Here is a 25,763-nt window from a genome sequence, read left to right as displayed (position 1 = left end):
TTAATATAAGTAACTCCTTGTGGGAAAATCCCCTCTAATAATGCAGATTGGTACATGTTCTTCAATTTATAGCCTTAGAGAAGATGTTGGGGTTAGACTTTGACTTAATATGAGGTGGATTTAAATCTTGCCTCTGATAACTATTGGCTGTGTGATTCTAGACAAGTTATTTAACTTTTTAGTGTTTTGCACATGGGTGTAAATGAAAACTCGGTCAGACTCTCTCTATTTCTCTTTTCTCTCTCTCATACACACACAGACACACACACATCTTCCCCCCAATTCTATAAACTTCAGTGACACCACATTACCTCTAGGAGCAAAAATATTCTATTTGGCATTCAGCCCTTCATAATCCAGCTTTTCAAGTCTTCTTATATCTTATTCCCCAAAATATGCAGTTTCATCCCATGACACTTGTCTATTCCATGAACAAGACACTTCATCTTTCTCAGTTTTGGGCATTCGCTCTGTCTCCCATTCTTAGGATATTCTCCCTCCTCATCTCCACCTACTAATTCTGTACTTCCTTTACATCCCAATTAAAATCCCACCTTCTGTAGGAAATCTTCACCAACCCCTCATAATTCCATTGCTATCCCTCTGTTATTTCCTGTTCATTCAGTAAATAACTTGTTTTATATATATTTGTATATCATCTCCCTCCATTAGATTGTAATCTCCTTGAGGGAAGGGACTGCCTTTTGCCTCTCTTTGTATCCTTAGTGCTTAGAACACTGCCTGATATAATATAACTGCGCTTCATAAATGTTTAATTGTTTGATGCTTGTTGAAACATTGTACACAGTAACAGCAAGATTGTGCAATGATCAACTATGAAAGACTCAGTTCTTCTCAGTGGTTCAGTGACCCAAGACAATTGTAGTAAACAATCCTAGACTTAGTGCTATGCAAATAGTAATGAATATAATGATATTTATAATCTTTTTCACAAAAACCAAAAACTTAGAAGGAGAGAACAGGAGATTTGACTCTCCTTCCTTTTTCTGTCAAAATGAGACTCACCACTGCTGCACTGTGGCTTCCATCTTGACCAGATCTGCCTCTTCTGTAGGAATTTTGATGTAGAGCTTTAGCTTTGGTTTACAGCCAAAAAAAATTGGGAGGAAAAGGCCCCCAGTTGGGATAGTGGTCCTCAGGAAGAAGTTGCTGTACATAGTAGCTTAGATCCATAGTCCATTACAATGGAGGGTGATATAGGAAGCACCAGAGCATTTGCCTATCAATGTTTACAACCAGATTTTTAAAATTTGGAGATTCTTGGCTGTAGAATTCCTAACTGTGCTCTCCTTCATTAATGCAGATAATGAAGAGTTGATGGTATTTAGCTGCTTTCCCTAGAGCAGCCTTTAGCATTTTTGTTTCTCTTATGATATTTATCATAACATCCCTAGGACGCTGGAGATGACAGTCTTAGTGTTCTTTCTTAGCCTTCTCTCTCAACTGGCCTCAAGATGGCTTTTGTGGCTAGAAAGTGGATGTTGGAGGAGTGGATAAATCCAGTTGAACTAGACAGGGCAATGGACATATTTCTCCTCTTTTGCCATGGTTTGGACTTGAACTTAGAACACAGAGACCTGAATTTATTATTATTAATTAGCTAGTATTCAATCAGCATTTTAAAGGTTGCAAAATACTTTACCTATATTAACTCATCTGAAAGTCACAATAACCCTGAGAAGTACAGTAGGTGTTCTCATTGTCAGCCCCATTTTACAGATGCAGAAACTGAGGCTAAAAAAGCTTAAATGTTTTAGCTTGACAGCTAGCACATAACCAAAGTGATCCTGGTTTCAAGCCCAATTCATTACCACTTCCCATCTTAAAAATGGGTGAGATTGATGCAATCTGAAAACTGACCAAGGAGATTGAGAACATCAAGTCCTTCAGACTTATTGGACATTCTCACCTGTCAATTCAGATCATAGGATCATAACTGTGGAGCTGGGAGAAGGGACCTTAGAGGCTGTTGAACTCCAACTTCCTTATTTTATGAGTGAGGAACTAGACCAAGAAGTTAGATGACTTACCCAGAAAACCAGAGGTAGTAGAATAACAGGATTGAACCCTGGTCCTCCCATGCCCCTCCAGCTTCCTTCCCCCTGGACCATCCTACCTCTTGATCTCTACCCCCAGAAGATGGACTAGTTTCTCTGTCTTACACATGAGAACCCTGGATCCCAGAATAGAACAAATTGGTCATACATTGTTATCGTTCAGTCACTGCAATCACGTCAGACTCTTCTTGACTCTATTTGGGATTTTCTTGGCAGAGATTCTGGAGGGGTTCGCCATTTCCTTCTCCAGCTTATTTTACAGAAGAGAAAACTGAGGCAAACAGGATTCAGTGATTTGAACAGGGTCACAAAGCTACTAAGTGTCTGAGATTCAATTTGGACTTCCTGGCTCCATGCACTATACCACCCAGCCACCCATCATACATAGCAAATCAATGAATAGTGCCTATTATATGCTGGGTACTGCCCATAGATAATGCAAATACAAAGACAAAACCAAGACAGTTCACCACTGTCAAGGGAATTTCTAGTTAGCTGGACATTAATGGCAGAAAATAGGATGTAGTTCTCCTTATTCTCAGGAAAGGGTTTAGCCCTAGAGTGAGACACTAAACTGTGTCACAGCTAACCTCTAAAGGGAACAGGAGGCAAGTCTCTCTGGAGCCTCCCATGGGGACTGCAAGGTAGAATGTATTGGAGCCAGAAGACCTGGGTCCAGATCTCAGTTCTTCCCCTTGCTACGTGGATGACCTTGGACAAATCATCCCCCTGCACCATAGGCCTCAGATTTCTCATTTATAAAATGATAGGGGAAGGGTAAAGGAGTAATTGAATGTTCTCCAAAGTCCTTTCCAGCCTTACAATCTATCACGTATATCCTATGGTAGTGAGAAGGAATAACCTGAAGAGATGTGTATTGGTGGAAAGTCGACTCCTATTCTGGGAAGGTGGGGAATATGCCGGCTGGGTAATTACAGTTCTTCTTGCCTTAAATATAATATTAAAACTGCACCTTTAATTAGTGCACTTAGAAAAGGTCACTAGCAATTACCTGGGAAACAAAGTGGGAACAAGCAAGTAATCGGTTACGTGGAAGCCGAGAAGGACCATTCTGAGCAGCATATAATTGAGGAGAAAATGGATAAAAGTCCAGGAAATTATAGGGTTAGTGACAGCTGTGGCTGGACTGCCTCGTCCTCACTCCTCATCCCTCCTTGCTAAGGGTCTAGGTACCGGGTCTTGGAGAGCTGTAGTTAAAGACATCCTTAACGATGTGTGGCTCTCTATGTCTGATGGTTATATATGTGATTGATTCTTCACAGCACCGAGCCATCTGCAGCTGGCTAGGGAGAGTGTTCCCTCCATCCTTCACTCCTTAGCAGGGACCACTTAATAGAATCAGATGGACACTGAGGTTTGGGGAACATGAGGTGGCTGCAAACTCTTGGATAGACTACAATTCATTGGGATACTTGAGATGCAGTGGTTTTCATGACAGCAGCATCATGTACGAGACTAAATTCAGAATCAGAAGACCTAGTTTGGGATTCCAGATCTTCCATTTATTGCTTGTATGACCTTAAACAAGTTACCTACTTATGCTAGGTCTCAGTTTCCTTAGCTGTCAAATAGGGAGTTAAATTTGATCACCTGTATTTTAAATTTATGACCTTATCCTTATCATACCATGGTAAACTATTGGTCTTGGGAATGTTAAATGACTTGTCCAGGGTCACATTGCTAAAATCTCAGATTTGAACTCAGGAATATGTTTTGACATGAAAACTATGAAAAATATGAAGATATGAATTCAGGAATATGAGTTTGATTTTGCTCCTTTATTACCTCTAGTCCCTAGGAAAACATCAAAGCTAACCTCTCATTTAACAGATGAGGAAACTGAGGCCCAATGAATTTCAGCAAATTTGCCAGGTTGACATTTTATAGTTAAGTATTTCAAGTGGGATTTGAAGCGCTTCTTGGCTCCATTTTATGTACATTCTGGAATACCACCTGTCCTGTGACTAAGTCACCTACCTGACCAGTGACCAAGAACTGTTAAAGCATTTACTCTCCCTCAGATCCATTCCTCTCATTTGAAAAATCAAGTTCATGGGCAAAATGGTAAATGGCTAGAACACCGGCCTTGGAGTCAGGAGGACCTCAGTTCAAATCTGACCTCAGACACTTAATACATCCTAGCTGTGTAGTCCTGAGCAAGTCACTTAAGCTCAATTGCCACAATCTCCAAAGACAAAAAAAAATCAAGTTCAGAGAGATTAAAGGACTTGCCCATAGTATCCTGGTAGTAAATGGAAAAGATATGATTCAGATCCTTCTCTTCTGACTTGGAATCCAGCAAGCTTTCTGCTCACTGGTTACCACAAAACCTTGCCCCTGTTCCCTTCAATCACCTTAGCTTATTCCCCATTGGCCTTTGGAAGTTCCCTCGGCAGAAGCTATGTTCTGATGTGCTTTTCATGGCACCAACCAAATGGGGATTCTTTGGTGTCATGGGGCTAAAAGTATTATCTTAAGTGTAGTGATCTACTATTTTTGCTTTATCTTGTTTTCAGTTGTTATTGCTCTCTTTTATTTTTATCTTACCTTTAGTTTCCAAGATCTTATATTCCTCTCCAAGATCAACACATCAACCATTTCTAACATAATATACAGGGTTTCATACCCATAGTCCTCTACTTCTTCAAAGTGTTCTCATTTGTCTAACTTGGGGGTCAAGCTTGCTCATTGTCATCTCACAGTACTCCATTTTCATCATTTTATTTTACTGTTTTAGAAGCAGCTAGATCTCATTATTATCATCATTTTGTTTATAATTCTTTGTGCATCTCTTCTCTCCCCATTTGGTGTAAACTCTATGACAATAAGTGTTGTCCCATTCTTTGTATTTGCATCTCCCTAGCACAGTGCCTGGCATACAGCAGCTATTTAATAAGGGCTCCTTAATTAAGTTATAGGCCAAGTAGTTGAGTTCTTAGAATAAAGGATGTAGATATCTTAGTTTCTTTCTAATGAAATCCATAATACTAGATCTACTTTTTATTGGTGTTTGTTTATAGACAAAATCACTAGCCCTTTTTTGCCAAAAAATTCCATCCATTTTCGTGTTCATTTTCACCTTGACCTTTGCAAATTGAATTGGAAAAGCATGGTGAGAAAAGTGGGGAAGAGGATTGTATTAAGAAGATAGTACTATCTTTTCTTTTAAAGGAGTACACCCAGAGTGCAGGAATGGTTTACCCTAAGGTCACCTATCACAAAACAACCTAATCCAGCCAGGCTTAAAGGCTAGGATTCCTAATTCTAATAAGGTGCACTACACATTAGGTCATTCTGCTTTATCAGGATACACATGTAGAGGGAAATCAGCTTTGTGAGAACAGAGACTTTTTTTTTTGGAGGCTCTAGAAAGCACCTAGAATGGGGCAGAATATTAATGACATCTTAAAACCACAATTGTGCCTCAGTATCTTCTGTAGCAATCAGGGAGGGAAAGGAAGGAAGATTTCAAACTTTCTGCAAGAAGGAGAGGAGAGTGTGAATGGTGCTCAGATTTTGCTTAGAAATCAGTTTTCAGAGCCCTTCCCGGGAGCTCCCAGGCTTGTGGAATGAATACTGAGCCTGGAATCAGGAGATTCAAACCTAGCTGACAGCAGCTTGGATGTCACCTCCAACAAGTCACCAAAATGCTGTGTCTCGGTGTCTTTCTGTCTTTGTCTCCTTGTGTGTATCTCTTTGTTTCTCTCTGTCTCTCCATCACTATGTACACATCTTTTTTTCTCTCTGTGTGTGTCTCTGTCTCTCCTTTCTCTCTCTCTCCTCATCCCTTTCTCTCTCCTTTCCTTCCTCTGTTCTCTCTGTCTCTGTGTGTGTCTCTGTCTATCTCGTTGTGTTTTATGTCTCTGTGTCTTTTTTGTCTCCCTTACTCCCCTTCCCTGACTTGCTTCAACTCCCAACTAAAACATTACCTTCCACAGGAAGCCTTTCCTAATCCCAATTAATGCTGGTATCTTCTCTTTGAAACTGTCCCCCTCCAATGTGTCCTGTCTATGTCTTGTGCTGTTTCTATATTGTCTCACTCTTTAGACTGTGAGTTTTTTGAGAGCAAAGACTTGGTTTTTTTTGTTTTGTTTTGTTTTTTCATATCTCCAGTACTTAGCATAGTTCCTGGCACAAGCAGGCACTTACTAAGTACTTATTGGCTGACTGATTCATGAAATGAGCAGAGTAATTCTTGGACTACCTACCCCACAGAGTTGTTGTGAGAGAAGTGCTACCTTTTAAAGCACCACATAAATGTGAATTCTTGTGCTCTATGGCTCCCTCCCCATCTGATTCCTGCCTCCTTCCCCTCCTGTTTCTCCAGGCACCTCCGTGACGCAGCTGCTGGCCCGGGACATGGATAATGACCCCCTGGTTTTTGGAGTGTCTGGTGAGGAGGCCTCCCGCTTCTTTGCAGTTGAGAGTGACACAGGAGTCGTGTGGCTGAGACAGCCCCTGGATCGAGAGGTACGGCTGTCATCACCTAGAGCTCCATCTCATTTGGGGAGGATGGTCAATTGCAACTCTGCTTTGCTGTATTTAAGTCTCTATTTCCCCTAGAAAGGAAGGCTGTTTTCCCAAATCAATTCAGTTCTTTTTTAAAGGCTTAGTAAGTTTCCTTTTTCCTGAAAAACCTCAAAGGAGCTATTGACCTTGGCTTTAGCCTTGAAAAGCAGCATAGTAATATGAGGGGAGCAAGAATCCTCTCCTGTTCTTCTTGTGTCCCAACAAAGAAACCCCTAATCCATGTTTCTCAGAAAAGCAGGAAGTGATGGTACATTGATTCTTAGACTGATTCCTGGTAAGATGAAAAGTCCCTGAGCGCTAAACTGTGTGTCTCTTTTCACTTCAACCAAACATGTCTCAGACCAATCTCGAAAAACCCAATCTCCAAGTGGGCTTCATGGCTATTATCTCATCATCTGGGGAGCATCTGCCCCATTCAGCCTCTGTTCTCTATTTCTGGGTCTCAATTCTCTGCGTAAAAACCCAGTGCTCATTTCTAGGAAAGCCTCTGAAAATCCTATGGAAGAAGGCGGCCTCATCTCCCGGGGCCATTTTGGCAGCTTTCTACCCAAACTCCCTGCCTTTTTAGCAGTTTTAATAGCAGAATCAATCCTATAATGTTGAACTCTTCTATTTCTTCACTCTTTTCCAGACCAAGTCAGAATTCACTGTGGAGTTTTCTGTCAGTGATCACCAGGGGGTAAGTATCCCAAGGACCATCTTACCTATGAAGATATATAAAGTTGGGTAGGGGTCCCTAACACTTTCTGGGTGGAAACCTTAAAAATTGAGCTGCTACCTTTCTCCCTTTTGCATAGATGGGGATCTGTGGGTCTACAATACAATCCATCAAATAAGTTAACATATGTGAAGTGCTTTTGCCAATCTTTGAGTGAATAAACAATAGTCAATAACACTTATTAAGCACCTGCTGTGTACCTTGTTTTTAGGAGTACATCCTTCAGTGGGTATTTTGGTTCTTTTGCTTCCTAGGTGATCACGAGGAAAGTGAACATCCAGGTTGGAGACGTGAATGATAACGCGCCCACATTTCACAATCAGCCCTACAGTGTCCGCATCCCTGAGGTAGGAGCCCAGTATGCACATGAGAGTGGTGGAGAGTGGGAGGAGTCAGAAGAGTTATAACTGTGCCTCCCTTCCCTTGGCCATGTTCTTGTTCAGCAGCAGCAGCGTCTACCATCACTGGCAGGGCAGCGAATACATGGGCACTGGGAGGGATAAGGTGGTATTGTTGATTATTGGAGAAACCAGGTTGGTCTGGACTTACGTATTTGGTCAAGGTTGAGGGGAAGAGGTTGAAGAAATAGATTTGTGGGGTAAAATTTGGCAAGAGAAAGGCCAGATATTTTGCCCCTTTGTTTTGTTCTTTGGGGCATTGAGATTTGCCTGGTATGGTTTGATAAAGGGTCGTTTCTGCACTAGGCTATATTGGGCACAGACTCTGCTCTTTTTAGCCGTGGAGCAGCCACTCACTAATGAGAAGTGAAGGCATCATCCTTGGAAGACATGATTCTGCTTAACCATTCTTTATTTCTTCTCCCCAAGGACTTACCCAGCTAGTCTTCTCATTGTTGGACTTTTGACCCTTTAGGGCAGACTTTGAGTGGCTGAGTTTGCAGAATTGCTTGTGTGTGAAGTCAAGTAACCTCTGGTGACTTGAGAAGTACGAGTTATTATATTACTAAGGCCTCATTAATAAACTGACCCAGTGAGACATCAATCTATCATCTTCCCTCTCCTTGGTGTCCAGGGACAACTTTACATCTTTAGAAAAAAATGGGTTTCAAAGGTAGTCCTCGAGATGGATGGGGAATGTGGACTTTTGTTTCCAATGTCAGCTTTTAGAATTAAAAGAGAATTGGGATAAATGATGGATAGAATGAAGGGCTCAGAACCCAGAAGACCCAAATTCAAATCCCACCTCAGATTCAATATCAATTTCTTTCTAAGAGTGCTGACAGAGTCTATTATACATTTTTTTAAAATGCTCTCAACTGAGTTCTTGCTGCTACCCATTAAGATCTTCTCTGATTGGCTATCACGCTCTCCCCAATGCATTTTTAAAATTTTATTTCTGTCTTTATTCTTTTCTGACTTTGTTGCTGTTGTTTAGTTGTTGAGTTGTAACACTCCATGACTCCATTGGGGGGGTTTATTAGCGAAGCTACTGGAATGGTTTGTCATTTCCTTCTCTAGCTCATTTATAATTAAGAAAACTGAGGCAAACATATTGGTTAAATGACTTGGTCAGAGTCACACGGCTAGTAATCTGGATTTGAATTCAGGTCCTCCTGACTCCAATGTCAGTGCCCTATCCACAGCTCTATCTGTTTCAGTCTTTTGTGGTTTTTTTTTTTTTTTGTTTTGTTTTTTTGAAACTATCTTTCTTCTCTCTCTTTGTCTCTTAGTAGATCTCAATCCACACTTACTTAACTAGGAAAAAAGAGCTCCTCTCAGCTCATTCTTCATAACCTTGTAAGTAAAGATCAGATCAATGTTACTCTCCAGCTCAAGAAGCTCTATTGATGCTCTCTTGCCTCTAGGATAAAATACCAGTTCTTTCCTTTGGTACTGAAAGTCCTCACAGTCTTATCTGTTAAACTTCATTCTCTTTTATGAACTTCATAAAGTCATGTCAGCCAAACTATCTTACTTTCTGACCCATGTATATGACCTTTCATATATGTCTTCCCAGGCTATCCTCTTTGACTGAAGTATATTTTTTTGTATCTCTATCACATCAGTTCTTTAAGGTTCAGTTCAATTGCCAGCTCCTCCAAGATATCTCTCCTGTTCTCCACCACTCCTTCTCCATGGTTATAATCTCTCATCAGAAAGGTTTTTTATCTATGTTATATTTTACATTTGATTTTCACATATAGGAGCATTGATGTTTCAATAGATATGGCAATAAATTGGATTTAAGGCACTAGATCTGGAAGACCTGAGTTCAAATTCTCTCTTGGATAAGGAGAATTTGTTCTTAGTGCATTTTGAAAAAGTAATTTAATTTCTCTGTACCTTAGTTTCCTCATCTGTAAAATGAAAGTATTAAACTTGCTGGCCTCTAAGGGTCCTTTCCAGCTAGAAATCTATGATCTTCATTGTTTTCCCTGAATAGTCTTAGTTCCCTGAAAGTAAAGATTATTTCATCTTTTTGTCTTTAAGTCTCCAGCACCCAAAACCATGGAGGTGTTTGGAAGTGACTAATAAATGCTTGTTTAATCAATATTGAATGAATACAACAGATGCTCATATACCTTTACAGGAGATGGGGGGTTGACTCTGGGATTTCCAAAGATTTGGCCACTAGGGTGTTACTTTATAGTCTTAGAAAAGATGGAAATCTACTAAGTAGCCCTGATACCAGCTCAGGCTTTACAATACTTTCTCCTCCAACTGTCCAGCCTTCGAGCTCGATCATCCTACTTTCTTTCTACTTCAGTCAGCATACCCCATCTCCTTCCTTCCTTTCCCTTTTCTTTCCCCTCCCCCTTCCTCCCACCTCTTGCTCTAAGTTCAATAATTCAATCAATAGTACCATTTCTTCTGGAAAGGATACTGTGCAGCCATTCACCATGCTAGGGACTCCTCAGACCAAAACTCCCTGTCATGGTCACCGCTTTCTTTGTTGTCTTCTATTATTAAAACATAAGCTCTCTGAGGGTAGCAACTATTTCTCCTTTTACACCAACATTAACCTTGGGTCAGATACAGTGGGATCTTAAGAAATGCTAGCTGGTGTAGTGGATAGAGCACCAACCTTAAAGTCAGGAGGACCTGAGTTCAAATCTGGTCACTTAACACTACCTGGCTGTGTGACCCTGGGCAAGTCATTTAACTCCAATTGCTTCAGAAAAAAAATGCTTCTTCCATCAATTTGTTCATTCTTGTGGCATTGAAAAAGCCAAACAGAATGCCCTGCTCTGTTCAGGGAGAGAGGGATCCATTTTAACTGGAGAAATCAGAGAAGATAACTCAGTCACTGAAAACTGAGGCTGCCTCTCGAGTGAGGCTGGGCAGGGAGAGGAAAAAAGAAAATTCCAGGCATGGTGAATGGTACATGCAAAGGCACAGACAGGGAAGCATGAGGTTAAGGAATCAGGAAGAGTTTGAAATGCAGGCTCTTCAAAGGGAGATGCTATGAATGAAATAAGGCAGGAAACATTGGTTGGAGGTATAATATGGAAGGTCTGGAATTCTGGGCTAAGTAATTCATAGCTTCTTGGTTAGGTGATAGTGAGCCATGGAAGGTACTGGAGCCAGGCAGTGAGGTAGTAATTCAGGGGTTCCAATAGAATTAGCAGTATGGAATGTACCCCATTTTGGTGTAGGAATTCTCACCAACAATTCAGATTGTAGCCCATCTCTTCCTGCCTGGTCTTTGTGATTCTTGCCTTCCTATAAATTTGCCAGAGCGAAATCCCTGATGTGTCAGGGGCCAGCCTCACCTTCCCCTGATAGATGAAGATGCTAGTGGCTTACACAAACCGTTATCTCTTGCTTTAGCCATTATAGCGATACTTAATATTCTAGACTTAACACGATGTTCTATTCCGTTCTATAAAATAACAATGTCACATTTATTTCAACAAAGTTTACAAAGAAGTACATTCTATATATTATATCTAGATCCTAAAGTAGGTAGCACAGGGGTTATCCCAATTTTATAGGTAACAAAATTGAGATCTAGAGAATGCCCTGAATCACCTGACTCATAATAGATAGGGATGATAAAAGCAGCTAGAACTTCTATCATCCTTTAAGGTTTGTAAACCCCCTCACATAGGATATCTATTTGGACTGAATTCTTCTAATAACCTGACAAAGTTTTATATTATTATTCCCATTTTACAGATGAGGAAACTCAGTCTAAGAGAAGTAAAATGACTTGGCCACAGACACACAGCTTCTAAGTGTCTAAGGCTAGGTTTGAACTCTGGACTCTCAAGTCTAAAGTATTGTGTACTGCACCAGCTAGCTGCATCATACAACCTAGAGCCAGCAGGGATCTTAAAAGTCATCCAGTCCATTCACCCACTTGCAGAAGAGGAAACTGAGGACCAAAGAGCTTAAGTGACTGTGAAACAAGCAGTAATGGAAAAGCTGGGATTCAGACTCACGGTCTAGGACTTCAATATGAACTAGGGTTTTTTTTTTTAGCTCCAAATTCAGTGTAGATTTCCCCCCAACATAGACCACAACTCCATACTCACTCCCATGCACAAAAACTCCCTACATGCACACACTCAAACCCCCAACATAGACATACCCACAACCATACATCCCCTTCCATACTTCTATACCCACCCCCATGCACATCCCTCTATACACACACACACACACACACACACACACACACACATGCGCGCACACACACACACACACACACACACACACATACACACACACACACACACACAAACTCCTTCACAGGAAAATGTACACACACCACATACACACCTCTCTAATACAATGCCAAGTGTACGGTACAAGCTCCAGGTTGGAGGAAAGAGAGGTCATTATTAAGAAAGGTTCGCGCCAGGGTGGGATTGAGGAGGGAAGGAGGAAGAGGGGAGATATCCCAGAACAAGGAAGAGCTTGAGCTCAGCTACCCAGGGCGAGATGCCCATGGCCGGCACAGAGGCCAGGGAGCTGGACCATGTGTCTGGACAGGAGGGGCTGTGCTGGAGATAAGATCAGCACCACTGCCCAGGCCATGATGTTCTGGTTCTAGTTTATGTTTCCGAAGGTCTTGCCAAATTGAGCTAATTGATGTTATTGTATCTCACTCAGCTGACTCTTTTTACTTTTATAAATGTCATTACGGCTTTCTCTTTGTGCTTCTACTTTCTCCTCAATTTCTGCCCCATGGCCCTTTCCCCACCCCTGGCCCAGTTCTTGCTTTGTACCTGATTACCACCTGGAACCGCATACATCCCTCCCACCTCATGGGCCCTTCCCCACCACTGATCCATTCTCTGCTCCATCTCTGATCAATACCCAGAACCACTGACATCCTTTACCTCAGGTGTCACTTCCTCCATGATGCTTTCCATAATTCCCATTTTCCTAAGAGTCTTAGACCCCATACCTGGTAACTCTAGCTCTACCTGCAGCTGGACTAACCTAATTATTTCAGTTCTACTCTTTTCTCTGTCTCGATTTCCCTCTGACACCAAGGATCCCACCCTATGCCTCAAACTTGAAAAGGATTTTGCCAAAAAATAAAGACAAAATTTCTCCTAGTGGTAACATGAATTAAGAGAGGGGAAAGATGGACAGATATACATAGAAAGAAGGTTTAAGGGGAGGCCCCTTTCTGGGATACAAGGTAAGGAATAAGGCTTGCAGGGATTTCAGAACTCCCTACGTCAATTGCTTGCCTTTGGCTTCCCCTAGAATACCACTGATCATAGCTTCATTCTGGGTGCCCTCGCCCATTTGGAAGTCACCCTAATTTAATTAAGGGTCTCTATATGCCAGCCTGTAGCCTCAACCCCATGCTCTTTAAACCAAGGACACCGATGAGAGTTAATGAGCCACAAACTCATTGCTTAGCTGGCATCCTGGCAGATTTGACTGGCACTTCACACGGTGGAGGGCAACAGAGAGAGTGGGGGTGATGGGGACTGAATAAATCAGAGTGACCCCTTCCTGGTGTCAGAAAGTCAAGTCCTTTTCATTGCCATTTTCTCTCTCAGACCAGCAGCCCTGAATCTCACAGGGAGTCAGAACTTAAGCCAAAAAAAAAAAAATATTACATGCCTTTTTAATTTTATGTTTAAGGAAGCAGACTTAGGAAGGTTAAGTGACCTGAAGGTCATTCAAGTACTGACAGCCCAGGTCTCCTGACTCCAAATTCAAAGCTACTTCCATTGAACCACACTGCCTCCATTCTTCAGAGCCTGGTCCCTCCCTCTGCTCTCCTGATTGATTCCCATAGGGTCCAGTATCCCCACAGGGCCTCTATCTCTTTTGCTCCTGTACTTAGAATGATTTCATATGGAGTGGATTGGAGGGGAGGTGGAACCTAGTGACTTTCAGGGCCTGGGACCATAAGGCAAAAAATGCCCTGATTTCTATCCACTCTTCCATGTCTAGCGCTCTCTCTCTCTCTCTCTCTCTCTCTCTCTCTCTCTCTCTCTCTCTCTCTCTCTCTCTCTCTCTCTCTCTCTCTCTCTCTCTCTCTCTCCTAATGGGGGAAACCAAGGCTCTTATCAAAAGGAGGCTGAATGTGGCCCTCCCCCTGCCCGTCTGACAAGCAGAGAGGAGGGTTACTTGAGAAAGGTCTGTAACACTCAATCCATAAAGGGAAGGAGCCAAGTTAAAGTACATATTGTTTATTTCTTCAGTGGCCTTGACCTGGCTGATACCTGACTCCCTGATTGCTGCTGGAGAGTGGACAGTGAGGATGGGGTAACAACCTTGGCCAGCATGGTCCTCTCTGCTTGTACAGTACCTAAGTCATTTAGGCCCTAAGGTGGCCTTAGAAGGAATCAGCAACTGACCTGGGAGGGCTTCTCCCCTTCTAATGTTGGTCAAGGTCAGATGACAAGCTGTCAGCTCTCGCCCTAGTAGCTCAGGGAAGTCCTTAGGAGTCTCACTATGGTCTGAGACCATCACAAGTACTGAACATTTTACCAAGTACCAAACAAATAGGTCCCTGCCCTAAAGCAGTGGGGATGGGGGAGGTAGGACATAGGCATGAAAAAAAAGCTCTATTTAAGAGAAACATAAATGAGAGTAGGAGAAAGCAAGAAGGCCCACTGGATAGGGCTTTTGACATTGAAAGCATTGTAGGCAGAAAAACCTGGATTCAAGTTCCGATTCAATGACGCTACCTGTGTCACTTCTGGGTAAACCATTTAACTCCTCTTTGCCTCAGTTTCTTCATCTATAAAATGGGAAAATAACAGCACCTACCATTCAGGTAAAGGGTCAAATGAGATAATTGTAAAGTGCTTTGCAAACCCTGAAGCACTACAGAGATGCTAGCTCTTGTTAGCAGAAACAACGGCACTGTGGCTATAGAACTGACCTTCAAGGCAGAAGGACCTGGGTTCGAGGCTATCTCTGATTCACATTGGCCATGTTACTCTAGCTAAGCCTTTTAAACTCAGTCCTCTAGGTTGTCCAACTCCCCACAGCATACTGACTTAGGAAACCACAAATTTACATTATCTGCCTTGCATTCTATTTCTATTTATTTTGTTAACATTTCCCAATGACATTTTAATCTGGGTTAGGGCTTCACTGGGGGGTGGGCCACCTCTTCCCAAGTGGTCAAGAAAGTGCCTCTGGCTTTGGCAGAGGGTGTTTCCTCCACTGGGAGTTCCCTACACCAATGAAGTCCTAGGTCCACTCCTTTATGGGATACTTTGCAGACAGAAAGAACTCCTAGAGGTGTGGTAGTCTGAATTCACAGAGATCTGGATTCAAATCCTGCCCCGGCTAGGCATACTATCTGTATGTCTTTGGCAAGTTCAAATCTAATCCCTTACTAGATGTGTAACCCTAGAGCTTCTGCCTCAGTTTCCCCATTTGTCAAATAGGGATCCACAAGATTGTTAAGGACCAAATGAGATATTTGTAGAGTACTTAGCACAGTGTCTGGCTGTGTTAATGTTAATTATTGTTATTGTTATTATCTGTAAATGAAGGCTTGAAATAGAATAACACTGAGGCCCATTGTAGCATTGACATTCTATTATCATTTATAGATGAGGAAATTGAGGGGCAGAGAGCTTGAGCTGTGTTCCCCTAAGCGCCACATCGGGGACTGGAGCTCGGCCTCCTTGACTCCCAGATTTTTGTTCCCTCCCCAGGCTGACTCAGCCTGGCTTCATTGATCCGCCGTTATACAAGATGGTGGACAGAGCCGGGGGGTGATTGGAAATCTCTTGGGGATTGTTCAGAGATGACTTTGAATATAGGGAGCAGAACTTGGGTACTAAAAAACAAAACACGTCCCGCCCACCTCCCAAGCCACCTCGTCTGAGCTGTCCAGACTCCTGTATAAACATGGCGCATTTGAACCTCACAGCTACCCTGATTCCAAAGTAGGTCCCGCCTCTGCCCTCCACCTCTGCCCTGACTCCAAGTGGGATGAGGTCCATCTCCCCCACCGAGACAGTTCTAATCTTCTCTTAGAAGGAAACGAGCATTTGTTAAGCACCTGCTATGTGTCCGACACCAGGCTGAGACTTCAGAGATACTGTCTCATTTGATCCTCACAACAACCCTGGGGGGTAAGAGCTATTACCATCCCATTTTATAGCTGTGGAAGCTGAGGCCAATGGAAGTTAAGTGAGTTACCCAGCACCATGCAGCAAGTGTCTGAGGCTGGATTTGAAGTCCTGTATCCCTGACTTGGGGCTCACGGCTCTATCTCCTTGGAGACCTCCCTGCTGCTCGATGTCTGTCTCCATTAATCTACTTCATCATCACAGGCAAGGACCCTTTATTCCTGGCAGGGATCTTAGAGACATTTTGGCTGACCTTCCTAGGGAGCTCTAGGCCTTGGAGTTTAGTGTTCCTGACACCCAAGAAATCCAGGCAAAGAGGAGTGAGGGGCTGCTGGGGGCAGGATGCTTCGCGCACTGATGGCAGAGCTCCCATTAGAAGGGCACAGCTGGGCAAGGGAGGCCCCTCTCTCCCGAGGCAGGCTGCACGTTAGCGCTGCAATGTCACGCGGCCTTGGAGCCTTTACTGTGCCCTCTGACTGCTCATCCAGCAGGTGGGCATGGGCGCAGAGCCCGAGAGGCGAGAGAAGCTGCCCCCTGGTCCCCAGAGTCCGGCTGCCCTCGCCAGGCCGCTAGCTGGGGAAGCGGAGCAGGTGAGTGTTTGGGTTTGTTTGTTCTCCGCTCCCCCCACTCCCCTCTCCCTAAGCTGTTCTATATGTAATTATCCATTTTATCAGGGCGAAAGGCCCTGCAATTCACTTGTCGAACTCCTAACGAGGCAGCGTGGAAGCTTTCAAGTCCATAAAGAAAGGGGAAATCCTGCTAGAATTGGCAACTTAATTCACCAAGCCAGCCTCGACAGACCTCATTAAGTTCCCGTGTATTCATTTCAAGCTAATGGCTGTCATGCTGACTGCTGTTTGATTTGCTGTAATAGACTTTTATAGCTTTCCAATTTGCTAAAACGTGTTTGCCTGTGTCTGTGCCCAGCTCCACGGCTGTAGTACATCAGTTAGGCGTTGGTGCGCCTGCCACGCTGACCTTCAGGTGCTCTCCTCCACTCGCCCGAGCCCTGCCGCTCCCGGGCCCGCCATTCCCTCCGGCTTCTCTACCTGCACAGAGACGTCAGCAGGAGAGAGCCGGGAGCATCCTCCTCGGGGGTGAGGCGGGAGATAAGCAGCGGTCGGTTCTGAGGCGGGGAGGAAGATGAGGGGCACAAGTCCGGTTTGAGGGAGAGCCTGGTCAGACGGGATGGGGAGGGGCCAAGATAGACAGAGCATGGAATGTGCCCAAATAATAGAGAATCCTTGAAGAAGAAATGCGGGATTTCCCCCTCAGTCACTCGTGGTCTCTTCCTTCCGAATTACCATTGTTGTCCAGTCCTTGCAGTCCCACCCAACTCTCCTTGACCTCACTGAGGGATTTTTTGGCAGAGATATGGGAGTGGTTTGCCATTTTCTTCTCCAGCCCATTTTACAGATGGGGAAGCTGAAGTAAACAAATAAGTGACTTGCCCACAGTCACACAACACATAGATGCCCCAGACCAGATTGGAACTCAGGAAGATGAGACTTCTCACTCCAAACCTGATGCTGTGCACTACGGTGCCATCTAGCTGCCCCACACGACCTTTTCTTTATTTACACGGATGCTATATCTCCATTCAGAGCAATCTCCTTGAAAGCAGACTGTTAACTAGCTCATATTTGTACCTGTGGTCCTTACCCCACTGCCCTGGAACACAGTAAGCACTTAATAAGTGCTTTATCTGGCTACACCAGCTATCTCTATGTCCTCTACCTATCCACCCTCTCCCCATCTGTCTTTGTTACAGACAGGACCTGACCCAAGACCTTCCTGTCTCAAACAGCCTCCATCTTTCCCTCGCACCAAGTGGCATCTCTGCTGAGAATTGGATCTCTGAACTCCCATGGCCCCCGGGGGCTCTCACTCTCCTGCATTGCACTGCTCATTGTCTCTGTATTTTTAGAGATTATACCTTTTAATAGGTGGAAACTACAGCTCACACTTAATCCACTGGAGTCCCCAGCTGATGTTGGGTGCTCAGGAAATAGTCATCGTTTGAACAAAACCCAAGGGAATTCCTATGGGATTTAAGCCGAGAATCCTGGCGTAGTGGAGAGAGAACCATTCTCAAAATCAGGAAGACCTCAAGTTCAAACATAGCTTCTGATCTTTACTGGAGATGAGGTTTCAGGCAGGTCACTTAAGCCCTTGATGCCTCAGACAGCTGTAGGACCACATACTTCTGGTGGCAACATGTAGTGGTAGTGGGATCTGGAAGTTCTCCAAGCCAGCGACAGCAAAGATCCAGTCCTAAGCAGTGATGTCATGGATCCAGTCCTAAGCCAGTGACATCATGGATCCAGTCCCAAGCAGTGATGTCATGGATCCAGTACTAAGCCAGTGACATAATAGATCCAGTCCTAAACCAGTGACATCAAAGATCCAGTCCTAAGTCAGTGACATCATGGATCCAGTCCTAAACCAGTGACATCATGGATCCAGTCCTAAACCAGTGACATCATGGATCCAGTCCTAAACCAGTGACATCATGGATCCAGTCCTAAACCAGTGACATCAAAGATCCAGTCCTAAACCAGTAACATCATGGATCCAGTCCTAAGCCAGTAACATCATGGATCCAGTCCTAAGCCAGTAACATCAAAGATCCAGTCCTAAACCAGTGACATCAAAGATCCAGTCCTAAGCCAGTGACATCAAAGATCCAGTCCTAAACCAGTGACATCATGGATCCAGTCCTAAACCAGTGACATCATGGATCCAGTCCTAAACCAGTGACATCAAAGATCCAGGCCTAAACCAGTGACATCAAAGATCCAGTCCTAAACCAGTAACATCATGGATCCAGTCCTAAACCAGTGACATCAAAGATCCAGTCCTAAACCAGTGACATCATGGATCCAGTCCTAAACCAGTGACATCATGGATCCAGTCCTAAACCAGTGACATCATGGATCCAGTCCTAAACCAGTGACATCATGGATCCAGTCCTAAACCAGTGACATCAAAGATCCAGGCCTAAACCAGTGACATCAAAGATCCAGGCCTAAACCAGTGACATCATGGATCCAGTCCTAAACCAGTAACATCATGGATCCAGTCCTAAACCAGTGACATCAAAGATCCAGTCCTAAACCAGTGACATCATGGATCCAGTCCTAAACCAGTGACATCATGGATCCAGTCCTAAACCAGTGACATCATGGATCCAGTCCTAAACCAGTGACATCATGGATCCAGTCCTAAACCAGTGACATCAAAGATCCAGGCCTAAACCAGTGACATCAAAGATCCAGTCCTAAACCAGTAACATCATGGATCCAGTCCTAAACCAGTGACATCATGGATCTAGTCCTAAACCAGTAACATCAAAGATCCAGTCCTAGACAATAACATTATAGATCCAATCCTAAGCCAGTGACATCATAGATCCAATCCCTGTCCCTATGTTCATTATAATCAGAGCCTGAGGTGAGCATTAAGTGCTGTCAGGAGATCCCAGTGATATGTACTGCTGCAAGGGCACATCTCTCTCTGATTCTGCATGGTTATTCAAAGATGTAGCATTCAAGACTAGGGAGAACCCTCTTCTCATGCTATTCAGTCACGTCTGACTTTTCATGACCCCATTCTGGGGGCTTTCTTGGCAAAGACACTGGAAGTGGTTTACCATTTTCTTCTCCAGCTCATTTTACAGATGAGGAAACTGAGGCCAGCAGGGTCATACAGCTAGTAAGTGTCTGAGGCCAGATTCTCATGTAAAAAGGTATCAATGTCTACTCTCTGATATTCTGGTCTTAGATGGATCACCATGTCTACTAGTCTCAGGTGATCACTTGTAATATCAGAGAAGGAAACTTAGAATTTCCCTCCTTCACTACAATATATTCCTACCTGTACCTGCAAACAATTGCTGCACTTCTATTCATTCATCTTTAAGTTAGTAATTCAAGGCAATATAATTTCATCAGAGTGGATTCTTTCTCCACTGATGAGGGCTTTTTACAACACAATAGATTGTCTTTGAGAGTTGCTATACCTGAACCACTCTCAAGCCTGGAGCCAGTTTGATGATGTGACGAACCTCTCAGAACTTGGCCAAGCCGGGTCTCGGCCAACATGCACGCTGGCTGCCCATCATCAGATGCCTGCTCTTGGTGGATTTGTCAGGGCTTGGATTGCATGGGTTTATCCCTTAAGAGTCCAGGGTCATCTCTGCACCATGATGAGGAATCACCGTAGGACTTCACTGGAAGACCCATTCACTCATCAATTACTATTGAGTGGCCCCCGCATGTCAGCTGGCATTGGAGTAAGGATATACTGGCCTTTCCGGATTCCCACAGGGGCTGCTGCCCTCTTCTCAATCATTATGCCTTGTATTTCTTTTGTATATTTAGGCACAGAGCTGGCTCTTTGAAAACAGACTGCTTGTGTATCCCCAGCCTTTAGTAAAGTGCCTGGCACAGAGTTGGTACTTACTTAATAAATATTTATTGCCAACTGACATAGACTCAGAGGCTTCCGAGTCATCTTGCCCAATCCCTTCACTTTACTGATGAGGAAACTGAGGACCAAAATGAAACGATGTGACCTGCCTACATCCCACAGCTGCTAAATATACAAAGTAGGTAGCCACCTACTTTGTGCAGTGTCAATGAGCTATTTTTGCATGGGTGTGATCTTCCATGTTAGATTACACGTTCACTGAGGAGTAAAGACTACATTAAGCTTCACATGGACCACAGTGCCTGCTTCATGTTAATCCGGACTTTGGTGATTTGATGGCCTGGCTCTTTACAAATGACCAGTGGAGTTGTACCCTCTGCAGTAGAGTCTGGATGCTTGGCAGTTTAGTGTGAGAAAGGACCTCAGTGTCTAGCATCTTATCCGGTTAGGTGATCTTCAGAATCTTCCTAAGACAATTCAAATAGAAATGTATGCTTGCCAAAAAAAATTATCTTATGGAGAGCTCACACAAAGCAAGCGTTCACAAGATAGAAAAAGCATTACAAGGACATTTTCAAGGTCTCTCTTAAGAACTTTAGAATTGATTTTATGACATGGAAGACACTGGCATGGGAGCACCCAACATGGCGTGCCCTCATCAGAGAAGATGCTGTTCTCTGTGAGCAAAGCAGAACTGAATGAGTTCAGAAGGAATGCGAGATGCACAAAATCAGAGAGTCCAGCCCAAATGTTCATAGGGACTATTTGTGTCGGATCTGTGGCAGAGCACCCGAGCTCCTATTGGTCTGATCAGCCACAGTGGGACACACTACAACTCGATTCTCATATAGTAATATCATTTTTGGTCCCCTTAGAGTACGAAGGACAACAACTCACCTTTATGGACAACACTGTGCTCTATCTCTAAAAGGATATAAGCTTCTTGAGAGCAGGAACTGTTTTGTTTTGATCTTATTCTGCACCCTGAGTTGTAGCCCAGGAGGAGGCTACCCCGTTTTATCCTCTATCCTCTGGAATTGTGGTTGCTCCTTGCTATGATTAAAATGGTCAAATTTTATAAAAGTATTTAGAAAAACAAGGCAGGGATGATAAGGAAACCCAAAATAGTGTTTTATTCTGACTAGCCTAGAGAAGGATAAAGATACATGGCTCTGGTCCTGGCTCTGAGCCTGGATGTTGAACTCCTGGCATCCTCACCCATCTTCTAGCTTCCTATCTAATGGCTGCACGTGCCCCAGGCAGAACTTTACCCAGGTGATACTTGAGATGGTTTTGTCCACTGCTACAGTCACATCCATGCCCTCAATTTCCTGCCAACTGTCCTCCCCCAAATATGGCCTACAAATATCTTGCTACTCCTAGGTGGTGATGGGGAAGTGGGAAGCCCCCTGGTGGTTGAAAAAGTCAGGAGTCTTGTCACAGTAGACCTGGCCAGGAAAGTCTCTATGGTTGATGCCCGGACCCTGCTCTGTGCCATCCCAGTCACAGACTGAATGATTTATAAATGGGAGTTTCTGGTTGCAGTGAGAAGAACTCTCTGGCTGGTATGTTCTGTTCCCTCTGAGGTGCCAGCATGGTTCACAAGAGTGCCGTCTGCTGTGCCAGGAGAAGGAACCACTTGACAGGTGGTATTAATTTCTACCGTGGGGCCACGATGCCTGAAAGCCCCCTCTGCATCCATAACCACCTACCTATTGATCCCAGGGAAGGAGACCAATAAATCATCTCTGGGTCTCACCAGTCTTACTGGACGGAGCTTAAACAGCTCCTAGGAGTTTGGGCAGCATGCTCTAATGATGTCTCTATGCCCCCTAGGTGACCATTGAGTAGTCTGAGCTTCCTGGGTCTTTCCTCCCCCTCCCTCCCTTCCTTAAACCAGGACAGTGATTAATCACCTGGGAAACTTCTTGGTTACCATCAAGACGATGCCCCAATCCACAGAAGCAATAGCAAGCATGTTTTTGTGCTTTTAATAGTAAGGTACAAATACAGGAGTTTGGGAGTACATGGTGGCTGAAAGAGCCCTGAGCAGTCCTGAGTTGGAATCCTTCCCTTAGCATTAGTTGTGTGAGCCTGGGCAAGTCAGAAGGAAGGTCTGGACCCAAGGCATTCCTGAATCAAAAATCAGTTCTCTACTCACATTGCATCTCTTCCCCCATCCCTTAATGGCAGTTAGGTTTTTTTTTTCAATTACATATTAAAAAGATTTCCAACATTCACTTTTATAAGATTTCAAGCTCCAATTTTTTTTCTCCTATCATTCCTCCCCTCCCTCTTCTTCAAAACAGCAGGTAATTTAATATAGGTTATATACATATAATTAGAGCAAACATATTTCTACCTTAGTCATATTGTAAAAAGAAGAATTATAACAAAAGGGAAAAACCATGAAAAAGAAAAAACAACAACAACAAAGTGAAAATAGTATGTTTCGATCTACATTTAGCCTCCATAGTTCTTCCTCTGGATGGGGATAGATTTTCCATCATGAGTCTTTTGGAATTACCTTAGATCATTGTATTATTGAATCTCTTTCTGATAATGCTGTCTCTGGGCTCTCATACCACTTAGTGTCTGTACCTCTCACTGAGTACTTGTTATACATTTCATTTTTCATTACCTAATTTGAGCCTCAGTTTTCTCATCTGTATATGAGCATGTTACTATATTATTATTGTTGTCATTGCATTAGCTTTCCCAGAATTATTTGAATAAAAGTGCTTTTCAGCCTTAAAGAGTCACATAAATGCATAAAGTTATATATAACTTCCCTCCACCCCCATTTCAGAGGTCCAACTTTTTAGATGATCTGAAGAATTCCAGCTTTTATTTCACCAGTGCATTTCTTCAGATACCTTTCTGTCCCCTTGCCATTCAGCGTCTTGGTATCCCTGTGATGTTAGTTTGGAGATATTCTTCCCACTTTATAGAAAAGCTAGGGCCTGAAGCTGATCAGACAATGAGTTAGTGACACTTGGGCTTCTCAATTTTTCCAGCCTGCACATTCAAACAGTGCCTCCTGCCCCTTTCTCTTTTGTGATAGATGATTGTGCATTTCTTAATTTGGGGCAATTTTAAGTTGACTGCAATTTAGAGTTGGTCTCTCAGTCTACCGAAGGCATGCCATGGAAAGCTGAATCCCGAGGTGGCCTATTGCTTAAATCCAACTTGGGGGACAAAGAGCTAAAAAATACCCTGGTGTCATCTTACCCAACTCCTCCAGTTTGTGAAGCAAGAGATTGGAGACCAGGGAGAACATGAGCAATCCTCATATCTAATAAGTAGCAGAGGCATAATTCATCCTAAAATCCATTGTGCTTAGTATAGAATTAATTTCTCTTACACGCACATGAAAGCACATGAGTACACACATGCACACTCCTTCACCCCCTTACTCACTACTGCCTGTATAATCTGAAGTGGCCTGGTTGAAGAGCTCTATGTAAAACATCTTACTTTCCTTCTTTCATTTCTTCTAATCTTTCTTCCCTTCTTCCTTCTTTTCTTCTTCCCTTCTTTTTTTTAATCTCCATTTGATAATTTTTAAACTCATTAAAATTCCTGTTGATAATTTTGGGTTTTATATCCCCTTAATTTCCAAATATCTCTCTCCCCCATCCTCTTTCCAGAGAGCCACCCCTTGTAGCAAAGAATTTTTAAAAGAAAAAAAAAATAAATTGATGATTTTACAGAGCTCACTGCTATTGCACTGGCTAAATCCTCCAGTATAGAAAATGTTCCATTCCTCATTTTCTTGCTTTTCCAACCAAGAGAAGGATTGTCTCTTCGTCAAGCCCAAGTTTGATTGCTTTAATTAGGCAGCCCTTAGTTTCACTGTTGCCATTGACTTTGATGATCTCTTTTCCAGTCACAAAGCTTCTCATTCTTCCTAGCATTGCCCTAGTTCTGCTTAATTCAATGCATCAGTTCATATGAGTCTTCCTGTGATCATCTGAATTCTTCATGGTTTTTTTTTCATTTTTTAAATAACACAACAATTTTCCATTCTGTTCCTGTAGTACAATTTGTTTAGCCATTCTCCAATCAATAGGTACCTCGTGCCTGATTTCAAATAGTTCAAGCTTTGGGCCATAACCAGGTCTGTCTTACTCTGCAGCTAAGGCTTCTTTCAAATGTGTGCTTCTTGAGAGTAAGGATTGTTCCATTCATTGTATTTATATTATCATTGTTTAGCACAGTGCCTGGCACAGAATAGATGATTGACTTGTATTGATTGACCATCTTAAGAATCTCCCGATGAAGACTGATCATATTTATAGAAGAGACATCAAGAAGTCTCTTCAACATGAATCTCAATCATAAGAGTTAAAATCATGACTTAGCCAGATGCCAAACCCAACCTTTTTGATGTCTGTACTATTTTCCCAACTCCCCCCCCCCCGCACCTCTACCATCAACCTCTGACATTAGAATCAGTATGTGTATGAGACCACATAACCAAAGGCATAATTCCTACTCTCTCCTTTTATAATATAACAATTGAAAAATAATGGCCAATATCTGCAAAACACTTGGCAAAACTGGTAAAGTTCTTCACAAATATCGTCAGATCTGAATCTCCTCATAACCCTGTGGGGAAGGCACCCTAGGGATTATTATCTGCCTTTTGTAGAGGAGAAAACTGAGATTTAGAAAAATTGAAATAACTGTGGTCAAAGGAAGCAAATGTCAGAGACAGGATTTGAATCCAGCTGTTCTTTAAATTTATATATATTTTGGTTATTTTTTTAAATTTATTTTAACACATTGCTTTATGGAAGAGAAAAAGAAGAGCAAAAAGAAAAAATCATAGAAGAGAGGGGAAAAAAAGCCATAAACATAGTGTATGTTGGTTTACATCCGTTCTCCTTGGTTCTTTTTCTGGATGAGGTATTTTCTGTCCAAAGTGTAGAATCGGGTTCTTGTTACCTCTTCCTGCATTTTCCTATCCACTTGACCACACTGCCTCATTCTGCCCAGTTCCTCTTCCTTGATCAAATGGACTGACCCTGCCTGATCATTTGTTTTTATTTGCTTTGTTTTGTTTTGGCCCTCAGTAGCTGTCGGACCCCAATAAAGTTTAGGAAAGGGAAGAAAATGAATTCCGCCTGGCTTAATTTCCCCAAGGTCTGTGAATTGGGGGAAGGTGAAGTGAAAGGCGTCTGACCTCTGCAGCTCATCTAGCCATCTAGCCGTCATCACGGCCCCAGCCCAGGACAGAGCGTGGCCTCCTCCTTCCCCACCAGCCCAAACTGGAGAAGAGGGCACTGAAGGAGAGGAGGGGGGAGGGTTAAAAAGAGGAACTCAGATGTAATTAAAATTATTATTTTGTTTTAATGGTAATAATGTTCTTAATTACATCAGTTTCCTAGCTGACTCTGGCTGGGAGTCTTCGGGGGCCCATATAATTCTATTGCGATGGCTGCAGGACCTA

General features: G+C 43.1%; 1 protein-coding gene across 1 annotated transcript in view; it reads left to right on the top strand.

Annotated features, from left to right (window-relative positions):
- Positions 1 to 25,763, top strand: part of CDH23 (cadherin related 23) — a gene marked incomplete in the record, with an annotated part of 580,971 nt that overhangs the window by 147,661 nt on the left and 407,547 nt on the right. The window contains 3 exon segments of the mRNA XM_074284882.1: positions 6,427 to 6,569; positions 7,261 to 7,308; positions 7,602 to 7,694. Of these exon segments, the coding sequence (XP_074140983.1) occupies positions 6,427 to 6,569; positions 7,261 to 7,308; positions 7,602 to 7,694 (284 nt within the window).

Source organism: Sminthopsis crassicaudata, chromosome 2, assembly GCF_048593235.1.
Source record: "Sminthopsis crassicaudata isolate SCR6 chromosome 2, ASM4859323v1, whole genome shotgun sequence".
Classification (NCBI taxonomy): Eukaryota; Metazoa; Chordata; class Mammalia; order Dasyuromorphia; family Dasyuridae; genus Sminthopsis; species Sminthopsis crassicaudata.
The sequence above is the reverse complement of the archived record's forward strand: the minus strand, read 5'-3'. Positions and strand labels throughout refer to the sequence as shown.